The 20,827-nt window shown below is 41.9% G+C and overlaps 1 protein-coding gene across 2 annotated transcripts in view; it reads left to right on the top strand.

Annotated features, from left to right (window-relative positions):
* The window catches only part of adgra2 (adhesion G protein-coupled receptor A2), a 174,768-nt gene that overhangs the window by 143,647 nt on the left and 10,294 nt on the right, over positions 1-20,827 (top strand). For both annotated transcript variants that reach the window (XM_039768525.1, XM_039768526.1), the window contains exons 9-12: positions 5,284-5,470; positions 12,106-12,255; positions 13,530-13,691; positions 14,746-14,934. In XM_039768525.1, the coding sequence (XP_039624459.1) occupies positions 5,284-5,470; positions 12,106-12,255; positions 13,530-13,691; positions 14,746-14,934 (688 nt within the window). The remainder of the gene's footprint in view (positions 1-5,283; positions 5,471-12,105; positions 12,256-13,529; positions 13,692-14,745; positions 14,935-20,827) is intronic.

The raw sequence follows: 20,827 nt of genomic DNA, 5'->3' as shown, positions 1-20,827 counted from the left end.
ACTCGTCTGATCCACAGTGTCTGCTGTCTCATGCACTGCCTGCTCTTTATAATTCACTCCATGGCACATTTTCTTCAGTTGTTGAGGACGAAGGCTAGTCAAACATTTGGTCACATTTCAGAGACGTCTTTCCACAAGGCAATTCTGCCACTCATGTTTTAGCCGTGGTGTTCCTGATACACGTTAACTAGACGAGAAGGGATCTCCAAAGGCATATTGTTTTCTAGCATTAGAAATTCATTGATCATTGATTTTGTGGTTTGTGACATCAATGGTGACTTTGTCCTGTAGCAATAATCACATGTTACAGGCAACAAGTTGCAATTCACAGAGTTTAGCTCACAGGAAGCCAATGCACTCTCTGAGCTGATTATTAGTAAAATCTGTTTATGCATTCAGTTTTTTTAATCAGCCAATCATGTGGCAGCGGTGCAATGCATAAAGTCCTGCAGATACAGGTCAGAGGTTCAGTTAACGTTCACATCAGACACCAGAACGAGCCAAAAATGTGATCTCAGTGATTTCGACTGTGCCGTAATTGTTGGTGTCAGACAAGCTGGTTTGAGTATTTCTGATGCTGTTGATCTCCTGAGATTTTCACACACAACAATATAATACAATACAATACCATTTATTTTTCTTTTGCCCAAAATCACACAAGAAGTGCCACAATTGGCTTAAACAGGCCCTGCCTCTTGACAACCCCCCAGCCTTGACTCTCTAAGAAGATAAGGAAAATCTCCCAAAAAAACCCTTGTATGGAAAAAATGGAAAAAACCTTGGGAAAGGTAGTTCAAAGTGTGGCACGCAGCTGGGGGTGGTACCCAGCCGGGACACCCAGGAGGACCAGAGGAGGGCTTGTGCCTCCTCCAGACTACGAGGGGGCAACCGCCCTGGTTGTGTTGGGAACCACGGGTAGAGGGCTTGGAAGCCCAACCCTGAAGGGGCCCGTGGTCACCGCCAGAAGGCCTTGGGAGCCCTGGACCTCAGCACTTCCACCACACCAGGGGGGATCAGGGACACCTGAGGGCTTCCGGCTACACAGCTGGTGCTTCCGCCACACAGGGGTGTGTCACGGAGTCTCCTCAGGAAGCAGCTGCAGCCCATCCGGAGGTGTATAAAAGGGGCCACCTCCCTCCATTTGATGGCTGGAGATGGGTGGAAGAGGACGGAGCTCGGAGGAGAGGAGTGGAGGCGGTCTGAAGACTGAGCAAGGCATTGTGTTGGCCAGGACTTGAAGGGGTGATTGGTGCTGCGGCACTGGGAATGTGCACTGAACTATTGTAAGTAGGATTGTAAATAAACGTGTGTGTGGAGAAAGATCATGTCTACCTGTCTGTGTCCGGGCTGTACCCCACAAAAGAGAGATCCCTTTCCAGGTAGGTTGGGCGTGCAGTGGGTGTCAAAAAGAAGGAGGTCAATACAATACAATACACAGAACAGAACAAATCCTCAATACAGTATACAAATACAAATATTACAAGTATGGAGCAGAATTTAACAGTAGATGATATCACAGTCTCTAGAGTGAGCATCCAGTGAGCGGCAGTTCTGTAGATGGAAACACCTTGTTGATGAAAGAAGAATGGCCAGACTGGTTAGAGCTGACAGAAAGGCTACAGCAACTCAGATAACCACGATGTACAACTGTGATGAGCAGAAACGCATTTCAGAATGCACATCACCTCGAACCTTGAGGCGGTTGGGCTGCAACAGCAGAAGACCACATTGGGTTCAATTCCTGTCAGTCAAGGACAGAAAGCTGAGGCTGCACTGGGCACAAATTCACCAAAACTGCACCAGTGAAGGCTGGAAAAGTGTAACCTGCTCTGATGAATCTCGATTTCTGCTAAGGTGCACTAATATTAGGCTCAGAATATGGCACCATCAGCATGAATCCATGCACCCAATCTGCCTCATGTCAGCAGTCCCTGGTGGTGGAGGTGTAATGTTTCGGGGAATGATCTCTTGGCACACTTTGGGCCCATTAATACTTGAATATCACGGCCTATTTGAGTGTTGTTGCCGGCCAATGGCTATGGCATCTAATGGCTACTTCCAGCACGATAATGCACCATGTCAGAAAGCAAAAGTCATCTCTAACTGGTTTCTTGATCATGATAATGAGTTCAGTGTTCTTCAGCGGCTTTCACAGCCACCAGATCTGAATGTAGACCACCTTTGGGATGTGGTAGAACAGGAGAGTCACAGCATGAATGTGCAGCTAAGAAATCTGCAGAAACCATGGGATGCAATCATGTCAGGATGGACCAGAATGTCGAGAGAATGTTTCCAGCATCTTGAAGAACTGAGGCTGTTTTGAGGGCAGATGAATGACCTCCACACTTATTAGTATTGTCCTAAGAATGTGTTCAGTGAGCAAATGTTGCAAGCCATAAGTTTCCATCCATCCATTATCCCACCCACTATATATCCTAACTACAGGGTCACGGGGGTCTGCTGGAGCCAATCCCAGCCAACACAGGGCACAAGGCAGGAAACAAACCCCAGGCAGGGCACACACACAATCACACACCAAGCACAATTTAGGATTGCCAATCCATCTAACCTGCATGTCTTTGGAGTGTGGGTGGAAACCCACGCAGACACGGGAAGAACATGCAAACTCCACGCAGGAAGGACTCAGGAAGCAAACCCGGGTCTCCTAACTGTGTGGCAGCAGCACTACCCACTGCGCCACCGTGCAGCCCGCCATAAGTTTCAATTCACATATTTTAGTTAGCAGGAACAAATACTTGGACACTTACAAAATCAGCACTGCAGAACACTTGTATCACGCTCATGCTCAAAAGGTTTTGATCTCCCCAAATCAATCTTTGTCCATTTGTTTTTATGAATCAATCTAAGCCTACGTCTCTGTCTTGTTACAAAGCAAATCCAGCATAAACTCCAGTCCTTCTTTAATCAAAGCCACTTGACAAGATGGCACAAGCTTTCCAGGCCCTCATAACTTCACACCACTTTGCACCAAACCCACTTGTTGTGCAGCGTGACTGTGCCATCGTGTCTTACTGCCCACTGCCTACTCCCTCAGCTGGTGATGCCACTTTATTAATCAGGGAGAGCCACCATTTGTGGGTAGAGATTAGCCCTTCTAATGGAACAGTTAGGTTTCCATTAGTTGATATACTATTTGGATATTTAAGTTTTTGCCCGTATTAATGTTGTTGTCAGTCAAATCCCTGATTTGCTGTAGTGAATTTAAAGATTTTTTTTTCAGTTGTCATTGATGTTATCATTATTTTGAACATTATCTTTAAGGGTGATGCCAGGTTGTTGTCAGAGTTCTGCCCTTTATTGCTGTTGTATTACATTTAGCTGCTTTAGGTATTAAACGCAAGGGAAGTTAGATGTGTCAGGCAGAGATGACCAAGCATACTTCTTTATCCGATTTTGCTGCCTTCAAAATCAGAAATGGAACAAAAATGTGAAGGAACATATTAAAATATAGAAGAATAAGGAAGAAAGGTTGGAAGTGTTGGATGTTGAAAATAATACTGACAAAAGGCATTTCAAAATTAGCATTTTTATGTTTCCTCTTTAAGTATGACAATGGTGACAAATTAATGTCTCATTGGCTTGTCACAATTTTATACTCTGGATTCACGTCTAAGGCAAATGCACTGACAATTGTTTACAACCACATTATTACATCAGATACTTCATTATTAGATTTTATTAGTCAGTTAGTCATTTTCCAACCCTCTATATCCCCTATAACACAGGGTCACGGGGGTCTGCTGGAGCCAATCCCAGCCACCACCGGGCACAAGGCAGGAACAATGCCCAGGCAGGGTGCCAGCCCACCTCATATATTATATTATATTATATTATATTATATTATATTATATTATATTATATTATATTATCAGATACTTCATGGTGAATTCATGCGTTAGATGGCAATGCCTCCTTCGTCATTTGCATCGCATTGTTAATTAGTATCAAGCTATTAAAAACAGAAGAAGAAGCCATTTAAGGCTTTGGGAATCTTAATGAAATATGAAAATGAAGCACAAAAGTAATGCTTGAGCAATAAATGGCTGCTAATTCAGCAGCTGGGCTGCAACAAAAACCAGCAGGCACCTCAGCTCTACAGGACCACACTAGAGGACCCCTGTATCTCTGCTGCTTGTTTTATCACTGGTTGTTTCAAACAATTATTTCCCTTACTTAAGAAGCGTTTCCACCTTTTTGTTTAAATTTATGTCAGAGTCGGCTCATTTTGGTTACTCCTCAGTACCATCACCCTACTTCTCAGTACATTTACACCAGTAGTCTACAAGCTGCTGAATGGGTTCAGAAAAAAAAAGTTTCTTTGGTGGTTTTTCTTAACAGTTATTTATATTAGTATTACTATTCTGGTGATGTTCTCTCATTGACACTTTATATGCTCATGGGTGTCACCATTTGGGGAACTAAAGGTACTTTGTGCTGCTGGCACGTGACACACATGATACATGAAGCATAGCGTCGTGACCATCAATCAGCATCTGGACTTAAAAAAAATGAAAGGAAGGACTCACCAAGAGACATTTTGAAATGGTTTCTAGTTTCTGATTTTCGTGTTGCTCATGTCTTTGACCCGAGTGTAGCCCCTTGGCGCATGGTGAACGGTCTAAAGTCTTGTGCTGATGACCTTGAATTTTCTGCTGAAAGAAAGAAATACAACTCGGTAATACAAACTGTCTTATTAGTTCAATTTAAATGTGATTTTATGTCGGTGTTCTTAAATTTATGAATGTCACAGTTGTACTAATCCTGCACACACTGTAATGAAATATTATGAACATTATGAGCTGATTCTAACCATTAATTCTAACTTTTAATTACTTTTAAAACATGTAGCATCTTTCAACAAAGGTAGGCTTATCGAAACACAATAAGTTGTTGAACTTTTATATTTTAATTACATATTCAAAGTTTCCAGGAGCCATTCTTTTGAGGTCTTGCTGACGCACATAGTCGCCTGTCCTTGTTTTTAACTGTCATTTAATTCTGTAAACAGATTTTTATTCTCTGTTACTAGCATATATTTTCTAACCACTTAAATGAACTCTGCCCAGAACATGGCCACAATGTGAGAGATGTATGGTGCCATGTCAGTTAATCGAGGTGTTCTAAAGAAATAGCACAGTCATGCTGCTCAGTATACGTTCTAATCTAATATCATTTTCAATCTCTTATACTTCTCGATTTTTGTTTGCTTCCCTCTGCTCCACTTCTCGTATTCATTTATTTCCTCTTCATTCTTCTCACTAGATGGCCTCGCACACTTGCTGGAATTACCGCTTTCCAGCCCTGTCTGCAGTACCATTTTGCAGTTGAAGGCAACATTGAAAAGAGAGCTTTGCGTCGCTGTGACCGCTCAGGACACTGGGAAGAAGGCGACTACTCACAGTGCCAATACGTAAATGACATCACACGAGTTCTCTACACCTTTGTCCTGGTGAGTACCTCTTCAGTGACAAATGCCAACTGGAAGGGAAATGAAGGAGGGTCAGTGACCCTTCTTGTGTTTAAGGAGGACACCATATATATATCTAGGGTGTGTGTGGGTGTTGTGGAAGAAACTTCCCTCTGTTTTCAAAGTCATTCTCAGAGACCAGGTGAAAATGCAGAATAAATCTGCACAAATGTCTCGGTCCATGGAGTGAGTACTCAATAAAACAATTCATCTGCCTTTATGCTTTTCTGTTACCTCATCCAATACATCACATCATCTGACTCATAATATGCATAATGTGCATAGCTTCATCCAATCAAAGACTGCCACCAGTGTTTTCTGACTCCTTTTGACCCTCCTAGTAATCTGAATATTGCCTTGTAATAAGGGTGATATGCAGACTCTTCTATTGATTTTAGTACCACTTCATAGGAGGGGATTTTTGGGCCTTCCCATTAGTTTATTCCTGCTTTCTAGAGGGGTGTTTGTTACTCACCTACTTCATTTTACCCTTAGCAACTATCTTGGTGGCTCCTCCAAGATGAGACAACAGCCTCACATGCCTTGTTATTACTTCATATAAGTATATACTTGTATTAACTGTAAAATATTATAAAGTATTGATAAAAAATATTTGGTCACAATTCTATATATATTTCAGTCATTTTTGAAAAACCACTAATTCCAAAACATTACTGTAAAAACCCGGTGGAGGTGGCAAATGAAACATAGGAATGGAATTGGACACTGTACTGCTGAGTGGCCCTAAAAAGAACCATTGTCTTCTTCTACAGCCACGTCGCGCAGGTGTTATTGTTACTTACTCTTCCACCTGCTAGGTGAAGAAGGGGTCTCATAGGTATAATTAATTTACACAACACACAAATTATTAATTTAAGAAATTTCTTCCTGACAAAACTGCATACATTAACACTACACAAAGCAATGTTTCATGCAGACACAAATTACACACCACCTAACCTAACCTAACCTACAGTACATGCCACAGGAATTAAGTGGGATAAGTCACCAAGTAGTGTGGTAGAGACAGTAGGATGTTAGGGACCTTCAAAAGTCAACTTGCCATTATTGTGGGAGAGTTAAGTGGATGGGACTGGTGAGCTTTGCTGGGCTAAATGGCCTGTTCTCATCCAAATTCTTCTAATGTTCACAGAGGAGATAGCAACCACACAACGTAAAACTTAAGCATGGGCCTAGAAAACATTGCATGGCAGACACCCTCATGAACCAGAGTAGCCTTGTGTGGATACAATTGCATCAAACAGTTATCTAAGCCATTGGGATATGTTTAGTGAGACAGAAGGGTTTATGCTAGTCATACAAGATCAAGTTCTAAACATGAGGAACTACAGAAAATATATTCTTAAGGACGTGAACATTACAGACAGGACATGCAGATACTGCCGCAAGGAACAATGAAAATTCCAACAAAACTTGTCAGGTTGTAAGATGATGATGATTATCTGAGTTCTTAAAGAGGCTAGTGAGTACATATATAAACCTTAATATTTTTAGAAAGTCACAGTTCACTGGAGAGATTCCAAAGGACTGGAAAATGGCAAATATCATACCATTATATAAAAAGGGTGACAGGGCAGATCCCAGCAACTATAGGCCAGTAAGATTAACATTCATCACAGGAAAATTAATGGAAGGAATTATTAAGGACAAGACTGAGCAGCATCTGGCAAAGACAGGAGTTATTCTGAACAGTCAGCATGGGTTCAGAAGAGGGAGGTCGTGTTTTACTAACATGTTGGAATTCTATGAGGAGGCAGAGGGTGATGGTGCGAGGAACCTCATCAGAATTGGCCAATGTTAAGAGTGGTGTTCCACAGGGGTCAGTGCTAGGGCCGCTGCTATTTTTAATATATATAAATGATTTAGATAGGAATATAAGTAACAAGCTGGTTAAGTTTGCAGATGATACCAAGATAGGTGGATTAGCAGATAATTTGGAATCCGTTATATCATTACAGAAGGACTTGAATAGCATACAGGCTTTGGCAGATTTGAGGCAGATGAAATTTAATGTCAGTAAATGTAAAGTGTTACACATAAGAAGTAAAAATGTTAGGCTTGAATACACAATAGACGGTCGGAAAATTGAGAGTACACCTTATGAGAAGGATTTAGGAGTCATAGTGGACTCTAAGCTATAGACGTCTCGACAGTGTTCAGTAGCCATTAAGAAGGCTAACAGAATGTTAGGTTATATAACACGATGTGTGGAGTACAAGTCCAAGGAGGTTCTGCTCAACTTTTATAACACACTGGTGAGGCCTCATCTGGAGTACTTTGTGTAGTTTTGGATTCCAGGCTACAAAAAGGACATAGCAGCACTAGAAAAGGTCCAGAGAGGGGGGACTAGGCTGAGTCCAGGGCTACAGGGGTTGAATTATGAGGAAAGATTAAAAGAGCTGAGCCTTTACAGTTTAAGCAAAAGAAGATTAAGAGGTGACATGATTGAAGTGTTTAAAATTATGAAGGGAATTAGTACAGTGGATCAAGACTTGTATTTTAAAATGAGTTCATCAAGAACACGGGGACACAGTTGGAAACTTGTTAAGGGTAAATTTCGCACAAACATTAGGAAGTTTTTCTTTACACAAAGAACGATAGACACTTGGAATAAGCTACCAAGTAAGACTTTAGGGACTTTCAAAACTCGACTTAATGTTTTTTTGGAAGAATTAAGTTGTTAGGACTGGCGAGCTTTGCTGGGCTGAATGGCCTGTTCTCGTCCAGAGTGTTCTAATTATGGCGATCATACACTTGTCTCCCCATGTCCATCCAGGATAATTACAGGATCCGGACGCAGCATTACTGATTACTTACACCTTTTTTTTTTAAACAGGACCGCACATAAAAGATCTCACCGGTCTTTTCAGCACTTTAAAGTCCAATGCCTTATCAGTTAGACATAGGAAAAACACACAGACACCGGCAAAAAATGCAGGCTTCTCACAGACAGGAACCTGGCTGAAATGCACACCTTTTCTTATCGCTGAGGATAGAGCCCTAACCTGTTTTGTACCCACAGTTCTAAGAAAATCAATAGCCTATGAAGATGCAGGAGGCCAATGGCTGCTGGCCCAATAACATTTGCTTCCTCATGGATGGATGTCTTTCCTTTACGCAGTGTGCTAGGTCTGCATCACAAACAACAGATACACATGTGTACGCTGATTTAAAGATGTCCAACAGGTTTTCTTTTATTTTTCAAGAACAGCATTACATGCAAAAGTAATAATAATACATTACATTTTTATAGTGCTTTACATAGACAGAGGAGAACCACTTCGATGATCATCAATGTGTAGCACCCACCTGGATGATGCGATAGCACCCATTCTTGCACCAGTATGCTCACCAGACATTAATTATTAATTGGTGAAGGGGTGAGAGACAGTTAGCCAGTCAGAGACAGGGAATAATTAGGGGGCCATGATGGGTAATTTAGCCAGGATATACAACTAACATGTGACAGTTATTCATGAATATCTCAATATGATGCAATGGCCTAGAAGGTTTCATGTAGTAGTTACCATCTCCATCCTTCAATGTTTATCACATCGAAGATGTTTGCCTGCAGAGTGCTATTGCCAGGACACAACTACAGTTTACTAGTAAACTGGAAAGAGAAACCACAGAAGCAGGGATTAGTAACTGGAAAATTAAATATGAACATTCAGAACTGGCTGATAGCTGCACCCTGGTGACTGTGATGCCTGCCACTGTTAAAAAATTCAAAGCTAACAGTATGCAGTAATGAAGGATTCATTGTAGTCGCACAGAACAGATGTTGTATAGAAGGGCATCGATTATTGTCTTTCCAAAGAAGAATAAAGACCCCCTGGGCCGTGCCAAATTTGTAGACACGCCAGGCTTGTTAATGAATAACAATCAAGGTATTAGCGAAAGCAAATAGTTCTCCCTACAATGTGATCAAAGAAATCAAACTAGGTTTGTTAAATGCAGATAGCTATTGTTAAACATCTGCTGATAGTTTGATGTATTTTACGTCCCTTCTGCTCCCGCGGTTCCAGATGTCTACAGGTGAAGAAAAAATGTTCAGTGGGGATGAATGGAGATATTTCTTTACTGCGCTGTGTAAATGTGGGCTTGGACCACAATGTTCATTTGCCCTTGGCTTCCACTGAACCAACGGCAGAGGGCTGTGCTGTGTGTCTTCAAGCTACCCATAAGCCATTGCGTTGTAATGCTTCAGCTTCTATCCATTGCGGTTACCATATAATTTTCAAATTGCCTTTACTCTTTCGTTTTACTTGTATTTGTGTTTGGATTACGTTAATATACTCAATACCAGAAAGGTCTATTCGGGTAAATAATATGATTACAAATAACTATAGTAGAATGTGGAGCCTGACACAACTGTCTGCTTTTCTGAATGCTCTTCACATGTAGTATCGAAAATCTGGCAGCACCTTCTAACATAAGGAACTATAAGAGAAAGAGTGGAACAAAAAGTGTCTCTTTACACAGATGCTATGATTTTGTTCATTCCTGACCCAAATTCATCATTGCCGATTTTATTAAACTTACCAGATGAATTTTACAAGATCTTTGAGGTTAAAATTTGAATAAAAGCAAGATGCACTAATGTATACCAGAGCTCTTTCCACTGACTTTCACAAAACAGTCCAGGTAGTTACAAAGAAAGTGAAACTCAGTTTTGCATTTTGATGGAAAGCTTCATCAGGATATTAATAGGTGGTCGACTCTTCAGCTCTCTGTTACCATATTGTGCTTTACTCGCTCAAGATATGGAACCATTGCAGGAAACGTTTTAAGGCAGAGACCACCGCTCTGTGTTGGCTGAGTAGCACGCCGACTTGAGAACAACTGAATAAACGAGATCCAAGGTCATGCTGGTTATCTAAATGATTATCTGCTATCCCCTATTATGAACCTTGTCATGAATATTTATGAAGTTAGGTAGTAAATATGGAAATTAACTGATAAATTAGACATCATAATGGGCATTGGGTACAGTTGGTTGATCCAGCATACTCTGATTCTGCCATTTGCACCAGAAGTTTTGAACCCTTTTGAGTTGTGGACTGGCAGAAGACAGAAAATTGTTGAAAATATAATAAACATATTTACTTTGTATCATAATTTGTCCAGCCAGTGCTAGAAGTGGAAATACATAATTGCTAGTACTTTCTTTTTAAGTCTAATTTCTTAATGTAGAGAAGACTGTAACGTACATGTTTACTAACATTAGATACTAGAGTGGGGTCCCCCTAGAACTTTTGAGTATCCAGGTTTACTACCATTAGATTGGAGAGTTTGGGGTTCTCCTTGGAGTTTCAAGCGTCCTGATTTACTAACTATACATCGGAGGTCTAGGCCATCTTGGAGTGTCGAGGGTGCAGATGGAAAACAACACCAGAATTTTCCATTTGAAATGTCGTCTGAAGCTTCACATTGGCTAGAGCACATGTCCACAGAATTCACTGATTTTCATAGATGGTAAAAATAAAATTCCACAAACTGGCGGATGGGAAACACTAACTTAGACTACACCTGAATAAATGTTGTTATTTAATCCCGCTGATGCTGAGCCTTCGTGCTTCAAGGTCATTTTCCCCTGTTGGTTTCATATGCTTACAGGACTGTATAGGTGGTTGTGGCTGATATAGAAAAATGTATTCTTAAAACTGGTAATCTCTACATATTAGAAAAGTATTATAAGCACATGAGAAAAGTAGACACTATATTTTACTAAGCATTAAGATATAAGAGTTGGGATTAAAAGGATTTATGCCAACATATTTTTATTATTCTGTATGAGCCATAAACCACCAATAGTTTATTAAGCCAAAGGTTAGATGTGCAGGAGGCCCCTCGCTTAGGGAGAGAATGTGAAATCTTTGGCGGTAAATAATGGTAGCAAGCGCTAAGCTAGTGGGGAATAAGGATAGGCCTTGTCAAACAAAAATAATGGACAGAGAGGGGTTTGACACCCCCTAGGCTAATATTGGAGTTAGATGAGGATAAATAATGGTTTATATGATAAGAATTGTAATAAATGTAAGAGATGCCTGTGGCTGCTCGCTCATTGCATCTGTAGTGAGTCTGTATGTGCACCATACAATAAATCTTGATTCTGCTGCCTGTCCTGAGACTCTGAGTGCCTTCACTGGGGCTAAGGATGCCTTCCTGCTTCTACACTGATTCTGCTTATTGCCAGAGAGCCCTATTTCATCTCAAATCTTGTGGCCAAGTTTCTGGCTTGCTCCAGCATGAAGGCCTCCAAAGTACATCCATACCTTGACTTTTGAAGCCACCTGCATACCCACAGGAAGAACATCCTTCACATCTTAATATTTCAAACCACATGGTCCTTTTGGTTTGCCTTATTGGGCCATTCTGTGTCAGGATCAGAGCTTCAAGTGATGGCATGCTGTACTTGTTCCTTTGCTTAATGTGTCTGAGAATCCAGCTATATATGGGTGACATTACAAATTCTACTGTATGTACCTCGTACACTAGTACTGATCATTGAAGAAATATTACTAGAATGAGATTGGCAGCAGGTCCATACTGACTTCTTATTCATCACCACTTTGTGTGTTTCACTTCCACAGATGCAAGTCAATGCTTCCAACGCTCTAACAATAGCTCATCAGCTGCGCACCTATACCGTGGAGGCCTCTGCCTTCTCTGATGCCATGGATGTCCTTTATGTGGCACGGATGATGGAGAAGCTTCTGGTGCATGCTGGACTGATTCGGGAGGTGAGGAGATAAAGTGGGGGATAGTGTGGACAATGGCATGAAGATGAGAGTCAGCAGAAAGATGGGTACAGTATGACAGAAAAGGATGAGTAGGAGTCTGATCTTTTCGTTAAGCCTTGGCTGTAATACTTGTGTCAGCAAATCAAGTTTACTGATGTATGAATGGATTGGTACTTGTGTCTAGAAGGGAGCGTTAGCTCCAAGAGTGTACCAGGTGAAGTGCACTGTGGAAAGGTTGTTCTTCTTACAGGACCGCCTCAACGCCACAATGGTAGCAAAATAAACACAAGATTAAGAAAAACAAAAAAAAAAAATAGCCACAACATGACTAACCAGTTATATTTGGCTTGTGTCAGAGTATAATCCATGTCACGTTTTGTCAGGAAAGCCAAATTTGAAAATTGTCAGGACGAATTTTGCTTGTTCTGTCCCTCTTCCACTGTCTTTCTCTGTTAGCTGAAGTCCTCTCAGTGCTCTGGCTGTTATGTTTTTCCGCCCTTTTCTGTCAGAGTGTGCAGAGAATTGTAGTGGATTCCATTTTACTGAGAGCCACCATACACAAATCCCAGGGCTGAGTGTGTCATTGGTTGTGGTGCACCAGCATATCTGGGTGTGTTAACCCAGTCTTACCCTTCTTAGTGTCTTTGAGACAATGTCCTTGATGACCATTAAGACCAGTCCACCTTACAGTAGTAGTGGGGTGGTAGGAAGGGTTAAAAATTTGCAAACCTTTCTGAAAACATGTTTGCACTTTGTCATTATGGGTTACTGAGTGTAGACTAATAAGCGAAAAAGGCACATTTGTATATTTAAAATTAAATCTGCAGCACATGAAGGGGTCTGAATACTGTGAACCTATTGTATTTGTAATGGATGGCCCAATGGCACAGTGGTTAGCCCTGCTACCTCACAGTATACGACACATAGTCACGTCTGTGTGATGTTTTCAAGTTCCCCTCATGTCTGGGTGGGTTTTTTCTTCCACATCCCAAAGACATGCTGGTTGATTGGCAGGTCTAAATCAGCCTGCCTCTGTATGACTGGTCCTCTTGCTGAACCGATGTCCAGTTCTTGGTGGATTCTTGCCATATACTCAATGTTGCTGGGATTATCCCCTCTTTCCAAAACTCTCGACTACCTGTGCAAGTTATAAAATGGATGGATGTGTTTATAAAGTGCCTTGGGATGGCGTTCATTATGGAAAGGTGTAATATTTAGCCGACTATATCATAAATAGTATCTTATGCTGTAGGCTTCCTTTGCTCCCTTTGCAGCTGTCGGAAATCATTTTTGAAATGGCCAGCAACATGATGCAAGTTGATGAGCAGATTCTGTGGCGAGCGCAAAAGGAGGAACAGGCTTGCAGCTCCATCGTCCAGTCACTGGAAAAAATCGCCATGCTGAGTTTGAACTCCAATTCCCAAGACCTGGCAATGGTATTACAGAGTAATAAAACTTAATACCATGATGGGCTCTGGGAGGACATTTGTGGGTATTTGGGAGCTCCTAACAATCTTTTTTAGTGGCTTTTCTAATTTTCTGGCATGTCCACACATCTTTAGGCTGAAGTGCTACTCATCTGAATGAAATGAAGCTTTACGCTGCTCCTGACCTGTTAGTGGGTACTGCCAGTCTGTGGCGGACATTTTCTAGTTAGGGTTGGGTTATACTTGACGCTCAGAACACTCACGCGCACACATCACGGCTGCCATGAGTTCCCAGTGCTCTTTTGATGTGTCCTCTGAGCACATTGTCAGAAATTAATGCAACATGTGCACAAGTTGCAGTACCAGCAAAAATTTGGGCGGCGTGTGCGTTCAAGTTTTGGTATGTGACGTCAGCATCACTGTTTACTATCAACATCTCCATAGGGACAAACATGCCTGTCAGAACAGCTGGCATCAAATCTCCAGCTCTTTGAAAGTGGATGTAGAAATGTGAATGATGAAACAGAAGCAAATTTAAGACAGATATTTCCTTACAAAGTGGAAAATGTCTGATAAAAGAAGTGAAGAAGTCTGATAATGTAGTGTGACGGCAAGCCGCATTGCAGCTCCAGCAGGACAAATGTGCGTGCTTCAATGTTTGATGAATGGTTCAATGTGGTGAAGCAAATCATCAAACCTAAATGCTGACATGCGAATGTTTTTATGCTGCTTTTCTCCTTCCATTTCTTGCAGAGGCAATACAAGTGTCACATATTCCCCATCACAGTGACGCGATACATTTAAAAGTCATCTTCTATGTTGCTGTTGCTGTGTTTTGTTTTTTTTTTTTAAATCTGGAATCCTCCAGATTTACATAAAGTATGCGCGCAAGTATAGTCAGTACACTGCTTGCATAGCGGCAGCATCCACAAGCGTATGAGTCGCGTAGCGTCAAGTATATCCTGGCCCTAATACACCAGTCTACCTGCTACTTCGAGGCCCACTTTGGTGACCAAAATCACACAGATGTTTTGATGATCTTTATCTCAAACTTTTTCCACAGAGCTCAAGGAATATCGCCCTGGATGCCTATTTGATCAAACCTGCTCGGTACACCGGCCTCAGCTGCACGGCCCTCCAGAGGCGAGATGTTGGAGTGGGAGAGGGAACAGACACGGGCCACGACATGCTGCTCCGCTTCCGCTGCACCACTGGAGTGCTCAACGCCACTCTGCACAGCTTTGCAGTTAAGGTAGGCCAGCGGCCTCTTGGTGACCTGACCCTGTGTGACTGGACTTGGTCTAGCCTATTCATTTGTCCACTTGCTCTATGAGGGAATTCAAACCTTAGCCTTAGTAGCATCAAATGAGAGGTGGGAACCAACCCTGAATGAGCTGAACATGGCAGCTGCACACAGGCAAACACCCACACTGATTCAAGATAGTGTCACTGATTAACAAAATGCACTCTCCTTTGGATATGGAGCAAGCATCTCCAGGGGCACAAGGTCAACAGGCCAGGCTACTCAGAATAAAGACCAAGCAGACAAATGAACCTGCCAATCCACAGAACTCACCAATGTACTGTGGCCGTGAAGTAGACACGAACACACTGGGAAATAGTTTGGGTACCAACTGGCCCAAAGAACAGATGGACACCACCCTCCGGAAGTAGCTCCTTTTAAAGTCGTCAGGACCAGCAAGAATTGGCCTTTGTGGACAAGGTTCAGCGCCCGCTTTGAGCAACCAATTAGAGTCAGCACCCCACTTGTCCCAGGGTAGTACTGCTTACCTCCTCAGAGCCTGAAAAGTGGTCACTAGGCATGTGTGTGTGTGATACCACTGTGCCACCAGCTTCTGTTCTGTAGCAAATTGACAAAAAGAATTAAGCACTCTACTTCGAAGATCCCACCTACTGGGTTCAAATCCTGGGCCTGGTTATCTGTGTTGTGTTTGCACGATACCCCATTGGGTTTTTCTCGAGGTACTCAATTTTTCTTTTGTCCCACATTTCAAATATATGAGTATTACCAGGTATCAATAATAATAATAATAATAAAAATAATAACACATCTTTCAAAAATACTCAAAACACACTTGCATGCATGCCGCACAATTGAAACCATTAATATATACGCCATACCAATACTCACACACTGCCGTAGAGTGCGTGGTCACAAACAGAACTACAACAGACAGCTCCAAAGGGAAACACAAACACCACCACCACCCTAAAGCAGCCATAGAATGACTTACTGTTCCACCTGCTAGGGGAGGAAGGGGTCTCATAGATTTAATTAATTTACACAACACACAAATTATTAATTTAAGAAAATTGATCCAGACAAAACTGCATACATTAACACTACACAAAGCAATGTTTCATGCAGACACAAATTACACACCACCTAACCTAACCTAACCTACAGTACATGCCACAGGAATAAGTGGAATAAGTCACCAAGTAGTGTGGTAGAGACAGTAGGACGTTAGAGACCTTCAAAACTCAACTTGCCGTTACTGTGGGAAAGTTAAGTGGACAGGACTGGTGAGCTTTGTTGGGCTGAATGGCTTGTTCTCATTTAGATTGTTCTAATGTTCATAGAGGACATAACAACCGCACAACATAAAAAACAAGCATGGACCCAAAAAAAATGACATGGCAGACATCCTCGTGAACCTGAGTAGCCTTGTGTGGATAAAATTGCGTCAAACAGTTATCTAAGCCATTGGGATATGTGAGACAGAAGGGTTTATGCTAGTCATACAAGATCAAGTTCTAAACATGAGGAACTACAGAAAATATATTCTTAAGGACGCAAACATTACAGACAGGACATACAGATACTGCCGCAAGGAACAAGAAAAATTCCAGTAAAACACATCAGGTTGTAAACGACTGACACAAGCAGATGACATGCACGGTCACAATCAAGTGGCACACATTATACTTGGAGAACTGGCACTACAACACAAACTACAGACATGTACAAATAAACAAACCGTATAATAAGTACACTAGAAAATATCACACATATACTGGGACAAAACTGCCTACTATAAACAGACCAGACAAGACACTGGCAGACAAATAAAATAAAGTTGCATATCTTATTGACATTGGCATACCAAACACACCCCTCTAACAAAATACACACACAGAGAAAATGCAGAAGTTGACAGAACTGACAGAAGAAATGCAGTGACTCTGGAGAATGGACAAGGTGATCATTGTGCCCGTTGTTGTATCCACCACTGGTGTCACCCCAATATACACTGCACAAAAGTCTACAGACATTACATTTAAATGAACACACATACAGTACATGAAACTACAAAAAAAACAACCATTTTGAATGCATGTCATATAAGAAGGAAATTCAAAACCACAAAACATAAACACGTGCACACATCATGTAAAACCGCCCTGTGTCTTCTTGGCCTAGGCTTGATATAGACTGTAGCAACTTGACTCTCCTAGAAAACACAATAAAAACATAATAATTATTATTATTAATATTATTATTATTACTTAGAAGTGCCTTTTAAGGAACTCAAGAACACTGTACAATTGAGTATAATAAAACACCATGAAATACACACACACACATCATACACTATATGTCCTAAAAGATGAGGAGGAGACGTGACCATCACAATATTATGAGCTTGCTGAACATCCCATTTCCAAACCATGTGAATTAATGCAGAGTTACAACGCACCCAACTTGGGTGGCTATAACAGCCTCCATTCTTCTGGGAGGGCTTTCCACAAAATTCTGCAGTGTGTCTGGGAGCAGTTGTGTTCATTTGTGAGGCGAGCACTGATGTTGGAATAGAAGTCCCGACTCGCAATCACCAGTCCAGTTCACCCAGAGGTGTTCAGTAAGGTTGAGGTCAGGGCTCTGAGCAGGCCACTTGAGTTCCTCCATGCTTTAATGGAACTGGTTTTGTGCGCAAGGGCACAGTCACAGTGGAACAGCAAGGGGCCTTCCCCAAATTGTTCCCACAAAGTTGGAATTGCACAATTATCTAAAATGTCTTTGTATGCTGTTACATTAACCGTACCCTTCACTGGAACCAAGGGTCCTAGCTCAAACGCTTAAAGACAACCCCAGACCATCATCCCTTCTCCACCAAACTTTATAGTAGGCCCAGAAGGTAGTGTTCTTCTGGTATCCACTAAACCCAGACTCGTCTATAAGACAGATAGTGACCGTGATTCAGAGAACAATGTGTATTGTCCAATGGTGGCTTGCTTTACTCTACTCCAGCTGACACTTGGCATTGTGCATAGTGACAATAGGCTTGTGTGCAGCTGCTCAGCCAAGGAAACCCATTTCATGAAGTTTCGGACACACAGTTGTTGTTGTAAGTGATGTAACAGAGGATAGGTGATTTTTATGTGCTATGATACCTTATCACTTGGCAGCCCTGCTCTCTGACATTGCGTGTTCTACCACTTTATGATGGAGTTGTTGGTGCTCCGGGCGGCATGGTGGCGCAGTGGTAGCGCTGCTGCCTCACAGTTAGGAGACCCGGGTTCTCTTCCCAGTCCTCCCTGCGTGGAGTTTGCATGTTCTCCCCGTGTCTGCGTGGGTTTCCTCCCACAGTCCAAAGACATGCAGGTTAGGTGGATTGGTGATTCTAAATTGGCCCGGGTGTGTTTGTGTGTGTCCTGTGGTGGGCTGGCACCCTGCCCAGGATTGGTTCCTGCCTTGTGCCCTGTGTTGGCTGGGATTGGCTCCTGTGACCAGGGCTGAATTTAGACTTGGTAAGACCCTAAGCTATTTGAGACATGGGGCCCTTTATAAGTCCAGATATTCTATGTAAGTGCCAAATATGATTTGTTTTGGGGGGCTCTAAGCTATAGCTTGTGTAGCTTATACGTAAATCCTGCACTGCCTGTGACCCTGTGTTCGGATTCAGCGGGTGGGAAAATGGATGGATGGATGTTGGTGCTCCTCGACACTTCCACTTCACAGTAATGGCACTTACAGTTGCTCAGAGCAGGTCTAGTAGAACAGAAATTTAATGTACTGACTTATGGCACGTAGTATCTTACTGCAGTGGCACAATTAAAGTCACTGAGCTCTTCAGTTCAACCCGCTCATCTGCCAATGGACGCTGCATGGCTATGTGTTTAATTCTATCCACCTGTTCACAATGGGTGCGGCTGAACTCAATAATTGGCCACATGCAGTAGTATAGGCAGTATATACCGTTAGCTCCTGACAGCCATTTAGAGCAGAGATAATCATACAGTAGATCACAGCAGGTCACAGACTCAAAGGCACAAAATTAATAAATAAACCATATATACAGTACATACTGTGGCCTGCAGGGGGTGCTCCAGCTCCCCATACCCGACACAGATAGACACGAGGCACAAGTCCAGCACAGCACAAATGTTTATTTAGTGGGAAACGCTTCCCAAGTCATTTCCCACAACATAGTCACTGTATAAAGCATAATAAGCACATAAAATAATGAGTACACAGCACTTTGTCTTTGCCTTCTTTCTCTGGCTTTTCTCTCTCTCTCGTTTCTACCTCTACCTTTGCTCCTCCTCCACCTCCCAACTCTGGCTACTGAAATAAAGGCAGCAGGCTTCTTGAATGCCACACTCAAGTACTTCCGGTGGCCCATTACCATAGAATGTCTGGGTGAGGGAGAAGCCAAATGAAGTAGGGCTCCGTAGTCCCTCCAGCATCCCGTGGCAGCACCCACAGAACACAACAGGTCTGAGACGCCAAACTCCAAGTCCCATTATGCTCTGTGGGAATCTGAGGCACCACCACTGGAGATACTACCCCATGTAAGCTCTCTCCCCAAGTCCTTCCACTGTGCCGGCTGTCCTCCACAATACACACACACACACAGATTTATAAATAAATATAGACATCCATCGATCCATTATCCAACCCGCTATATCCTAACTACAGGGTCACGGGGGTCTGCTGGAGCCAATCCCAGCCAACACAGGGTGCAAGGCAGGAAACAAACCCCGGGCACGGTGCCAGCCCACCACATATATATATATATATATTATATAAAAAAATCCTGTGACGAGACAAGACTTTTTTCAAGAGATGTTTTCAAGTCCTGTGAGATGAGACTTTGACCATGAGATTTTTTCAAGTGATGCCCTCCTCTCAACTGTATTCAACCATGCCTACGGTACTCTCACCTTTCATACGTGTGAATGCTTTTGTCAGACACAGTGCCTGCTCTCTCAGCTTTTATAAATTTTAACGTTTTCGCCACTTTAAGTTCCCAATTAAAGAAGACGTATTATGTCCAAATCTTATTGAAGAATTTCATCCCGAAGGGTTATCAAAAGAAAAAATGAGTACATGGACAATCCTAGAAACGCTGAAGTCAAACGAATTAACATGAAAATTGTTGATCAGTTACATGGCAAATTGGTTAAATGCGTATCAATAGACTATACTGAAAGAGTTGGTGGTGATCGTGCGGAAGAGGAAAACATCAGCTTATAATATCCTGAAGAATATCTACAACCGATCTTCCACCGCACGAATTACTGTTGAAAGAAGGATGTATCCAAGAAAGGTAATGTAGTAGATCTTCAAGATTATATAATAATTCAGGATTAGACAACAAAGGAGATCTTGATATGCTATTCGTATTAAAATGTTAACAGTTTACCGTTAGAATAGCTTTTGCAAAGACAATTAACAAATAACAGAGACGAACATTCGAAAAAGTCATTTTATTTATTAGAGAGAAAGAAACAAAATTCTTTCACAGGCAGTTATATGTTGCATTGTCACAGAATCAAAATTCACTGCAATATCGACAAAAATTTAATTCAAAAAACTGTTTTTACTGAGGTTTTATAGTAAAAGCGTGAGTTTAAAAAATATTTACATGTTAATTTCAGAGCCGAACACAGCAAAATCACCTAATGCAACAAAAAACTCTAATGCAACATGAAAAATAAATTTCCTTTCAAATTATTACATTTTACTATTTTTTGATATGGTTAATAACTTGCTGATCTGTTTAAATTGTACATCCGCATCCCCATATGCGAGCGACAGAACCATAAAGTGGCTAGAGCATAATGCAGGCCCGTCGGTGGGCAAGCGAAGTGAGCAGGGGGCAAAGCCCCTTAGTATA

The sequence above is a fragment of the Polypterus senegalus genome, chromosome 11 (genome assembly GCF_016835505.1).
Source record: "Polypterus senegalus isolate Bchr_013 chromosome 11, ASM1683550v1, whole genome shotgun sequence".
Classification (NCBI taxonomy): Eukaryota; Metazoa; Chordata; class Cladistia; order Polypteriformes; family Polypteridae; genus Polypterus; species Polypterus senegalus.
The sequence above is the reverse complement of the archived record's forward strand: the minus strand, read 5'-3'. Positions and strand labels throughout refer to the sequence as shown.